This window comes from Budorcas taxicolor, chromosome 3 (assembly GCF_023091745.1).
Source record: "Budorcas taxicolor isolate Tak-1 chromosome 3, Takin1.1, whole genome shotgun sequence".
Lineage (NCBI taxonomy): Eukaryota > Metazoa > Chordata > Mammalia > Artiodactyla > Bovidae > Budorcas > Budorcas taxicolor.
Window position 1 is genome coordinate 104,668,298 of NC_068912.1, and position 11,149 is coordinate 104,679,446.

General features: G+C 54.7%; 1 protein-coding gene across 1 annotated transcript; it reads left to right on the forward strand.

The window, feature by feature from the left end:
* The first annotated feature begins 6,212 nt into the window (after nucleotides 1-6,212).
* Nucleotides 6,213-7,442, forward strand: LOC128045622 (proline-rich protein 2-like). The gene is made up of 4 exons (XM_052638080.1): nucleotides 6,213-6,384; nucleotides 6,497-6,622; nucleotides 6,770-7,145; nucleotides 7,334-7,442. The coding sequence occupies exons 1-4, from the start codon at nucleotides 6,213-6,215 to the stop codon at nucleotides 7,440-7,442; spliced, it is 783 nt and encodes a 260-aa protein (XP_052494040.1).
* Nucleotides 7,443-11,149: the final 3,707 nt, after the last annotated feature.

The window sequence follows — 11,149 nt, forward strand, 5'->3', positions numbered from 1 at the left end:
AGGGCTCCGTCCACACACCCAGGCAGAACAGAAGATGCTGCCGTGTTCCCCAGTTCTGGGAGGTATGGAAGGAAGCCATCCAGGTGCTGTATGTCAAGCACTGCCAGGCATAGACCCCTGGAGCTCTTCCAACCTAGTTGGGGCTTGAGACACAAATGCTTTGTTATTATGTGATAGATGCTCTGATGATGCATGCAAAGCAAGTTACAGGAACATTGAGGGAGGTGGTCTTTTAATTCTACTGAAGGTAGGAGCTGGTCAGAAAAAAAATTAAAAAATAGAACATTTGAAGGAAGCCTTATAGGAGGAGTTCACTAAACAGTCAAGGAGAGTTAATAGAACAGCTGAAGGGGAAGGGTGGATGGCAGTCTAGGGGAGGAAGGAAGGGCATTCCAGATAGAGGGAACAGTATGAGCCAAGGCATGGGATGTGAAAATTCCTGTTGCATTTACAGAACTAGTGAATGACCTAGACCAGGACAGGCTCTCCTTGCAGAAGGACTCCAAGACCAAAGGATGGAGGTTTGGGGTTCTCACCACCTGCCCTGAGAGATCAGAAAGACCACAGTGGGAGGGAGCCTGAACAGGGGTGAAGTGAGACCATTTCTAGATTTCTTTATAGTTGTTAGTGGAGGCTTTCATCTAACAAAAATTAGCTTTCAGGACAGGCCCCACTCTTTCTTATACGCATCTCTCTTTCCCATTCCTTCTGCACCATCCATTGCTTTTATTCACTGTTATTGCAATTATTTTCTGAGTGTGCAAGTCCTCTCGGGAACCAGACTGGCAGAGGCATAGGCCCTATCAGACCTCACTGGTCCTGCCTGGGGGTTCCTTCTTGACCACCCCCTGCCCATCCTCAGGCTCTCAGACTCTGCTAGCCATATAGGCTGGATAAAATTCACACAAGGGGAGATGTTTTTATGGCAATCCCAGAACTTCCCTTTTCTTCTTGCTGCTCCTGGAACTTTTTCTTGTCAGATCTGTTACAGTTTATCTTGTCTTAATGTTTATGGGGCCTGATTAAATTCTCATTTCCTCCCTTCCCTCTCTTTATGAGCTACTGTCAATGACTGAGTCTCATGCATCAGGATACCCTCCAAAGAGCTTGAATGGAGGTGGTGGGAGGGGCTCCCTTTACTGAGCATCTACTACAGCCTGCTGCTTGATACTCAGAATGCACTGGCTCCTTTAATTTCATCAGCTCTCATTTGCTCTTCATTATCCTTCCCTGAGATGCGTTATCCTCCCCATTTTACAGCTGTGAAAACTGAGACTCAGGGGAGTTAAGCAGCTAGTAAGTGTCAGAGCCAGGACCTGCACATAGGCTGTCTTAATCCAAGCCTCATAAGCTGATGCTCTCCTGATGTACCTCCCACTGGCAGACATGAAGCCATACTCAGAGTAAACAGTGCTTCTTATTGATGATCTTGCAAGTCGGCCCCTAGGCTTGGGGAAAACCTGTTCTCACAGCTGCCAGGGGGAGTGACTAATCTGATTTCCTGGAACCAAAGGCCCCACCCTCCCCACCTGGGATTCAATGGGCCCGGCGGGAGTCCCCAGAAATGCTGGTGGAAAGCCAGAATGAGGCAGACCTGGGGTTCAGATTGAGCCAAAGCCTCAGTCTGAAGTGTAGGAAAAGAGGACATTTTTGTCATCTGGGGGAGTGTGGTCAGTGACCTGGAGGCCATGTGGCCTCTTGTAGTTGCCTACTGGACAGGATGGCCAGTGGCACAGAAGTCTATCCTGGGCGTGCTCTGCATACCTGTGACATTCCTAACACCGAATAAGACGTGGTTGTGCATGGAGTTGCAGAAACTAAAGGGGCAACAGATACATCATTGAAATGACTGCACATAATGGGGCACAAGCCAGAACATCTGTTCCAAATGCTGGAGATTCACAGAGAAGGAAGCAGCCAATGCCACCTGGAGGACCCAGGAGGCTTTCACAAGGGAAGTGGCCTCTGAGCTGACCTGGAAGGCTGGATGGGAGCCAGCCAGGCAATATGAATGAGGGGAACAGTACTGAGGACTGAATGCACAAAATGCACTCGGCAGGTTCATAAACAGTAAGCAGTTCTGTATGATGGGAGCATGGGGGTTGTGCAGAGAGAGGGAGGCTTGGGCAGGTGAACTGAAGCTGTTAAAAGAGGCGCTAATAGACAGGGTAAGTTAGCTGAACAGGTACCCACTTGAATTTGTCTTAGAGAGTTCTGCCTATGTGGAGAACGGATGCAGAGGGCAGGGGGAGGGCAGGAGATGGGCAGGGGGACCGGGCAGAAGGCTGTTGTAACTGGGAGGTGAGGGTGGCCTGGACTGGGGCAGCAAGAATGGAGAAGGGATTCTGGTTCAGGCTTGGGATGATGGGTGTCCCCACTGGTGAAGATAAACAATATGAGAGGAGCAGGATTCTGGGTCACAATATAAAGCAACCGTTACTTCCATTTATTAAGCACCTGCTAGGTGCTGGGTACTCCCTCAAGAGCTCCATTGAGGTTTCTTGTCACATCTTCACAGCAGTTCTTTAGGATAAGCAAGTCAAAATCAGTAACATCATGTAACATGCCCAAGATTGCACAGAGAGTGTGGCTGGGAGCTGAAGCCAGATCCATGTGGCTCTGAGGCCCGTGCTGTTACCCACAGCATCAGATGAAGGATGAAATGAATGCCTGACCGAGACAGGAAGCCAGAAACACAGCTCTCAGGCTGGGAAGGGAGGCTGGGGCTGAGTCCTCTGGGACCCCTGGAGGTGATCTCCATAAACTGTAAGAGTCCCTCAGCCTCTGTCCCAGGAGAGAGATGGCTACCTCTGTGAGAAGTGAGGACTGATGTAACAGATCTATCAAGAGAGCACCCGGCAAACACACACACACACACCAACAAACAGTAAAACGACACAAAGCATGCGAGTCCAGGGACTCAGAGCCATGGAGGAAAGGAGGTGGAGAAGGGGTGGCTGGTAAGTAAGTACAAAACCCAAACATAAAGTACCTGGAGAGCCTACTGGGCAGGTTGCTTAGCTCCACCTTGAAAGCTCTCCCAAGACCATGGCGGTCCCCAACCTTTTGGAATCGTGGTGTGTTCCAAAACTGTATCTGTAATTTGGTTGTTAGGAGTTGGAAGGAAAATTTCACAGAGACAGCCTCTTAGATGACAGATCCAATGCCAACCATCTCCTCTGCTCCAATCTCTTTTAGTCTATAAATTCTCTACAGCGTGATATTTGCTTCACAGCAGAACCAAGCCCAGTGTGTGTGTGTGTGTGTGTGTGTGTGTGTGTGTGTGTGTGTATGTGTGTGTGTGTGTGTGTGTGTGTGTGTAGTGTACTGTTTCTATGGAAACAAGCATTCGGCAATCTAGCCTGGGACACCTGGACCACAATCTCCCTGAATTGTAGCCCCAGAAGTAGAATAAATCTTATCTCTCACCTCATATGCCCCTGCTCTGCCCCAGGCTTGGCAAACAGTGCTGTAGCATTTAGCAAGTTGCACTGGGATGATCTGTTTACCTGCTAGTCTCCATCCTTGGATGGAGCTCCTAGCACACAGGTTTGTGTGAGTGTTGCACGTTCCCAGAACAGAGAAGGAGCCTGATTCATGTTTGAGGAATGAAGGAATGTAGGAAAGCCCCCAGGGCCAGGCTCTGGGGATTTCTCAAGACCTGGCCCAGCTATATGCAGGGGAAGGGTTGACGGGAAGGAACTGGCACCTGGCACCACCTGCTTTCTCACCTGGGGCCCATCCAGCTGCAAGGTGGGAAAGGTGCCTGGGGCCCCAGGGTAGGGGTGATGGCTCACGGAGCAGAGCTGGGCTCAGGCTTCTTGCCTTGAAGCAGCACTGCCTGCCTGCATCCCATATCCCTGAGCTCTGAGGCTGGAGCCTTGAAGGCCTTCTGGCCTTCGGTGAGAACTGGCACCAAACTGGGATGGAGGCTGAATCTCAAGACAGGAGATTGGAAGCTTTGGATGAAGGAGAAGCTGAGTGAGGGCTTCTGGGTTGACACTCCTGGCTTGGAAGATGGCTACCAGCTGGGAAGTGTGACCTAGGGGGTAAAAAGCAGGGTCTTTGGGGGGAGTTCCAGAAAATCCAGAGTGACTGTGTCTGGCACAACGAAAGGACTCAATAAAACACCTTTCTCATGCCTTCCTTTCTACTTTGCTATAGCCAGTCTGGACTGTATGTTTGAAGGTTGGGATGGGAATGTCCCAGCCTGCCTCGATGGGGCGGCGCAGAAGTTTACTGAGAGAAGGGCGGGGAAGACAAATCCCAAGCCACAGAAAGTTGGAACAAAGGAGCAGTCCAAGGAAAGGGCCTTGGCAGGGCAGCCTCTGCAGGGCTGGCACACCGGCCCACTTCCTAAGCATCCAGTCCAGTCTGAGGACCCACCTAGCCAGGACCCTAGCCAGGGCCCCTGAACCTCAGTTGCAGCTCTGAATTGGATCATTCTGCCTCTCCTATGGTTAGTTTATCTTTCCATTTGCTTTCCTCCACCCCCCAGGATCATTCATTCACTTAACAAACGTTTGTAGACCTCTTAGTCTTGGCAGGAGAGAAGAACCAAGATGGAAAGTTCTTGGCAGCTTCCAGACTGGAAAGAGAGAAGCTCTCTCTCAGCTGACTGCAGCTTGGGGTGATGGGCACGTCTTTAGAGGCAGGAAGCATTGAGCTGCCAGTGGCAACAAAGGAGGGTGATTAAATCCACTGGGAGTTTGCGGTGGGGTCAGGGCCACCCCTCAAAGGTGGAGAGGGTACTCATCCTGGTGTAGGAACAAGCCTGTCACCTGAGCCTTTCTGCCTGTGACAAAATGTCACCCCTCCAGGCATATGGATTATAACAAGACACCCACTTGCTCCCACCTGGAGTTGCTCCCAGCCAGACAGTAAGCTAGGCAGAGAGGGAAGGACAGGAGCAGAGTGAGGGGGAAAGGTCTTATTCCACGGGGTATCCTGTCTCACTTGCCCTAATTAAGAGGAAGACTATATCAAAGGCAGGCTTGATTTGGGGTGTAAAGGACACAGGACTGATAGAGAGGGCATTTCAGACAGAGGAAAATCTATGCAAAGACCTCCCCAAAAGTGAATGCTGGCGGAAGTTTGAAGAGAGTGTTGGAAAAGGACGTGGAGGGTTGAACCACGGGAGGTGCAGCTGGTTGAGGGGCCTTGCGTGCCAGATCAGAGAGTGTGGTCCTTCCCTTTGGAGCTTTGTCAGAAAGAGGATGACCCGATTGGAGCTGAGATGGAGCTCTGGGCGCTACTGGAAGGTGGGGGGTGGGGCACTGAAGTGGCGGTGATCAACAGAACAGCTGGGAGCCTTGGCAACAGGCCAGCGGGTGTGCAGTTGTATGCATGAGTGCGCAGGCACAGTGAATGTCCAGGTGTGATCACACCTCCCTCCACCCCCTGCAAGCCATGGCCTTGTGGTTTCCCTCTGCAGGCACCTAGGAGCGAGGTTCCCCTGTGGAAACTGCCATCCCTCTACTAAAGCTGGTGGTCTGGGAGGGGCTTGTTTGCTCTGCCCTGGCTTTGGAGGGAGGGAAGAGGCTCTGCTGAAAGCTGCTGCATGAGGAAGGCACAGAAATCCCCAGAGCCACTAGCTTGTCCCCTGGGCCTAGAGGAAGCCCACTCCCTGTGACAGGCAGGGCCTTGAATTTAGGCCATCACTTCAGAGCCAGAGGAAGCCTGGAGCCTCCAAGGCCTTTTTGGAAGCCCTGATCAGCTTCGCTCAGGTCAGCTTGTCAGTCACCCTGTGGGTCCTTGAACTTCTGTGACCTGGAGAGGGAGTGCCTCTTCAGCTGGCACTCCAGGCACTCAGTTTGCCTGACTCTTGTCCTGACTTTGGTCCCAGGCCCCACAATGTATTCCCAGGCAGCAGAGGCCAGCCCTGGAGCCAGTCAAGCCCCGGGTCAGCCCAGGTTCAGCAGAGTTGACCTCGGGCAAGTCACCTGACAAGTCAGAACCTCAGTGTGCCCCGTCTGTAAAATACAGATCCTGGTGGCCAGTTTTGCTCCCTCGGGAAGCAGGCCAGTGGGGGCCCTGCTGGGCGCTGGTGCAAAGGTAGACCAGAGCGACTCAGGTCCTAAGCCTTGGAATCCGATAGCTTCTGCCAAGTTAGGCCACTGGGAAGCCCCGGGGAGCCCCCATCCCCACCCCCACCCCCAGGCTGGAGCCCAGGGAGCCCGGCCAGGCCCGCCCCGCCCAGCACTCGCGAAGGCATGTTCCCGCCTTGGGAGGCACGGGCTTCCCGGAGCGGGGCTGGCACCCGGGAGCAAGGCGGGGACCCGGCACTTTGGGGACAGCGATGGACGCCCGCCGGGCCGGGTGCAGCCGAGACGGGGCCCCGAGGGGCACGGCCCCGGCGGCGGCGACGACCGGGGTTCCCTGACTGCCCTTCCAGGAGGGCCCGGGAGGAAATGACAGCGCGGGAGCCGGGGCGGGAGCGGAGGGAGGGGCGGCGCCCGGAGTGACACGGCCTGTCACCGCGGAGGCCGCCGCACAGACCCTCCCCGCGACCGCCGGGAGCCGGGGATTCCCCAGACGCAGACCCTCCCGGGCAGCAGCCTGCCCGACCGCCCTCCTGGACCCGGCCGCGCCGGGACCCCCAAGCGGCCGACAGTGAAGCCGGGTACGCCAGGGCCGAGCCGGCCGGAGAGGCGCCCGCTGCGGGCGCCGGGGTCCCCCGGGCTCGGCGACAGGAAACTCTGGGGAGTGAATGGAAAGAAGTGGGTGGTCCGGCCCCTGCGACTTCCCCTGACATCACTGCCCAAATAAGGAGCTTCCAAGCGGCCGTGGGGCGGCCCAGAGCCGCGCCCGCCGCCGGCGCCCGCCCGCCAGCCCGCCCCGCGCCCACCCCGCGCCGCGTGGGCCGCCAGCGAGAGCCCCGGGCACCGCCGGGCGGAGCCGAGCCGGGCGGAGCCGAGCGAGCGGGCGCTGCAGAGCCGCGCGGAGGCCGGGCGCGCAGCCCAGCGCAGCCCAGCCCAGCCCAGCGCAGCGCAGCCCGGAGCCGCGGAGTCGCGGCCGCCCGCAGGTAAGCAGCGAGCGCCCGCGCCCCCCATCCCGCCGCGGCCTGGCAGCCGGGAGCCGGGCACCGCCAAGCGCGTCAGCAGCCCAACCGGCCCGCAGCGGGGCCACCCTCGGGAGCGGAGCGGGTGAGAGAGGGCTGGGCGCGGGCGCGTGCAGGAGCGCGTCGGGCCAACTCCCGGGACCTCCGGGACTCCTCCGCAGCCTGGGGTTGCCTGGTGCACGCGCTCTTCGCCTGCGTTTCCCAGACGCGACTTCTGTCATCAGCCCGGGGTGACACCAGCGTTCCCGCGTTCACACTTCTCGCGCACACCAGCGCCTGGCACAGCCTCACTCGGCCCCTGTGCCCAGAGCAGCCCCGCAGCCTGCCCCGCCTCTCGGGCCTCTCACTGCCGGACAAGGCGGGACAAGGCACCCCGGTGTGAACCGCTGAATGGCTTTGGCCGTCCTGGCCACGCTTCCCCCTGGAGGCGCTGGCAGTTTCAGACTGTCAGAGCAGATCGGACTTGGGCTCCTCCGGCTTATGGGAGTGAGTGAAATTAGCATTGATCTGGCTCTTCTTGCCCTCTTGCAGAGTGGCACCTGGCGCGGGGGGGTACAGCCCTGAGGGGAATGTACCTGGCATGGTGGGGAGGGTGTGGCCACCGGCAGGGAGTGACTCCCGGCCTCCCAGCCTGGGTGTTTCCAGAGCGGCTCTCATTCCTTGGGCTTTTCTGTGAGCGTCCTGCCCACCCCTCTCAACCAGGGGCCGCTGCTGGGGATCCTGGACAGCAGTGGTGGCTGCTGCAGAACAGGTGCAGGGGCGTCAGCCTCGGCTCTGGCAGGGGCTCTGCAAAGTGGCTACAATTGCTTACCTATAAAATGTAGGACGTATTTATTGACAGCTTGATTAAGGTCATAGGGAAAAATGATAAAGGCAAGTACTGGGTCCATCATTTAGTGGCTCTGGGCAGATTTCTTAATCTCTTTCGGGCTGCATTGTATCATCTGAAAAATGGGGATGAAGGTCCTCAGTGGAATGTTGTCAGGGAAGACTTGAGATCGTATAAGTGGAAATGTTCTGTAGGTATAAAGCCTTGTGTACAAGCCAGTTGCTGTGCTTTGGATGATTCTGGGCTGATATTTGCCACAACTGTGCTCTCTGATTTAGGGAGACCGAACACCATTTCTGTTGTGTCATCTGCAAGAAAGGGGGCATTTGAGAAATGTCCCATGTGCCTGCTAGCAGATCCCCCAAAGTAGGTTCTGTGGAACATTAGTTCTAAAAGTTGTGCCACGAGTTAGGGTTCCCGTGCTAGTCAGTCCGGCAAATTCTGCAAGCGCTCTATAACCCTGCTAGCCAGTCACAATCCATACTGGCAAGTTAAAGGCTCTGAGAAGTGCTGCAATAAAAGAACCTGTTTCGCTTTGTCAGACCCAGCATTCCTCTGGTTGATCCTGTTGCTCTTTTTGGGTCACACATGCTCTCCCAGGAAACAGTGCTTCTGTAGCTACCCGTAGATATGATGCGTTTTCATCCAGTCGCTGAGTTCTACTTGCCTTCTTGAGTGAAGAGTAAACAGAGGCCCAGAGGAGCTGAGTGCCTTACCTGAGATCACAGCCAAACAGTGACCCAAGATTACCCAGTAATCTAGCAGTAGAGCAGGCAACAAAACCCAGACTCCTCATCCGATGCTCTCATTCCATTCAGTTACGGCCAGAAGTTGACTATTCTCTTCTGAAACCAGTCTTGCTGCTTGATGTGGACCCTCTGTGGAATATATTTGGCAAACATAGAGACTTAAATGGATTTGATGATGATCGGGTCCCTACTATGCGTCATTTGCAGGGTGGAGGGGGGATCGTGAGCAGGTAAAGTTCTACCAGATGTGGAACCTGTGCTGAAGAGTAATGGTACCAGAGTAAACACACACACACACACACACACGCGTGTATACTCTCACATACTCAACCCATCCACACACTTACATACTTGACCCCATATACTATGGCAACCCACTCCAGTACGCTTGCCTAGAAAATCCCATGGATGGAGTAGCCTGGTGCAGGCTACTCTGTCCATGGGGTCACAAAGAGTCGGACACGACTGAGCGACTTCACTTCACTCACTCACCTACACATGTGCCACTGCACATGAATACACACTCCTGCACATGCATACACACCCTCACTCACCGGTCTCACCTCCCTCACATCCACTCCTGTCCATGCTGTCACGTGTAGCCATCCTGCTGTGCTCCAGGCTGCAGCCAGGAGGCACTTGTGGCAATGGGCATGTGCCCTTGTCCTCATGCCCCCAAAGCTGGGGTGGTGGGGGCTTGCCTGGCACCAGCTCCCCAAGATGAGTACTGTATTGAGCACGTGGGAGGCCCTGGCAAGGCCAGTCTATTTGCATTTCCCCAGTGTTTTCTCATTTCTCCTGTTTTCTGCCATACGTCCCCCACCACCCCCCCCCCACTTTCCTTCGGTCAGCTATTGTCTGGTCACACATGATGTGACCAAAACAGCTCTGGCTTCTATTGTGTCGATTGTTTTAATCAACTGTCAAAGCTTGATTAGGGCAAGGGCTTTGTCTCAGCTGGATTGGAATCCCCAGCTCCTAGGAGAATGCCTGGCATGGAGGAGACGTTCAATAAGCATTTATTGAATGAGTGAGTGAGTGAGTGAGCAAGCGAATGAAGGACTGCTGGCTGCTAGAATGCCGGTGGCCCGGGCTGATGTCCAGGGGGCTCGCTGAGCATGTTTGCTGAGTGCCTGCTGGGACCTAGGCACCATTCTGGGGACTAAGACAATGAAAGTGAGTGAATCCTCTGTTCGTGGAGCTTGCATTCCAGTGGGAAGAGAGAATGAATAGTCATGGACAAGATAATACACACCGTGAAGACTCGGTGAAGACAAGGCTGTGTGATGGGGAGTGTCAGGGAGGAACTGGGAAAGCCAAAGCCGGGGTCTAGGGCATCCTCTCTGAGGAGCTGACCTGAGACCTGAATCATGAACGTGTGATGTCATGTCAAGATCTGGGGAAAGAGTACTCCAAGCAGAGGAACAACAGGTACAAAGGCCCTGCAGCTGGGTTGAGGGTCGATGGAGAGGCCGCAGTTAGAGCCACTGCTGATTCGCTAACCAGCACCCTTCGGGGTGGGCAAGTGCTGGTGTCGGGTTATCTGGGTGGTTCAGTCACAGAAGCCAAACTCGAAACACCCAGGGCTTTGGGATGCAGGGCTGTGTCTGCTGTCTCAGAGGGCTGCCTTCACATCTTACCCACTCCCCACCCCTATAAATGAGGAAAGGATTGGACTCCTAAGACCCCTCCCAGCTCTGCCATGACAGAATCTGATGCTCTGTGTGCGGGAGGTTTGCAGCAACTCAGGTGGTCCCTCTGCAGGGATGGCGAATTTGTTGTGCCACTTCCATTATTAATAACCATGATGTCATACATCTGTGCGGTTCCTGATGGACTGCAGAGCATTCTCTCCTGTTATCCACTCACTCTGTGAACTCATCTGCCAAGTGGAAAATGGGTAAGAGAGGGGGCGGTGGTGGCGGTGGGCAGAGAGACCACAGATAGCGCCGCAGATGCTATAGGCTCACCCCAAGCCACTTCACCTGTGAATCCCTGCTTCCTCACCTACAGAGCAGGACACAGGGCAGCCTGCTTCCTGAGGCCCTGGGGCTGTGAGTGAGAACCCATTGGCATGTGGGGGCCTGCACGCTGTCATATACACTTGGTAGCTGTTGGTTCCCATTTTACAGATGAGGAGCTCAGAGCTGAGAGCATTGTGTCTTTTCTGGCCCACTCCTGTGTCTTCATTCTTTCAGCCCAGAGCGCTGAATAACTATTTTGTTGAACTGATTTGCCTAAGGCTGCATGGGTAATAAAGGGCAGAGCTAGGACTCAAACCCAAGGCTCTGGGCTCCCAAGTCCTTTTTGTCAGCATCACACTCTTTGGGAATAATTGTCGTGGTTAACAAAGATCTTCACACCCCATCTGTGGATGATCAGAATTATTTGTTGCTTTGTTGAGAATTCAAGAATTGTAAGGTCTTGGGTTCTGAGGCGTGATATCCTTTGTAAATAATGCTATGAACATCGTAAGAAACTTGTTGGAACCTTCTGGAAGAGTGTGTAGAT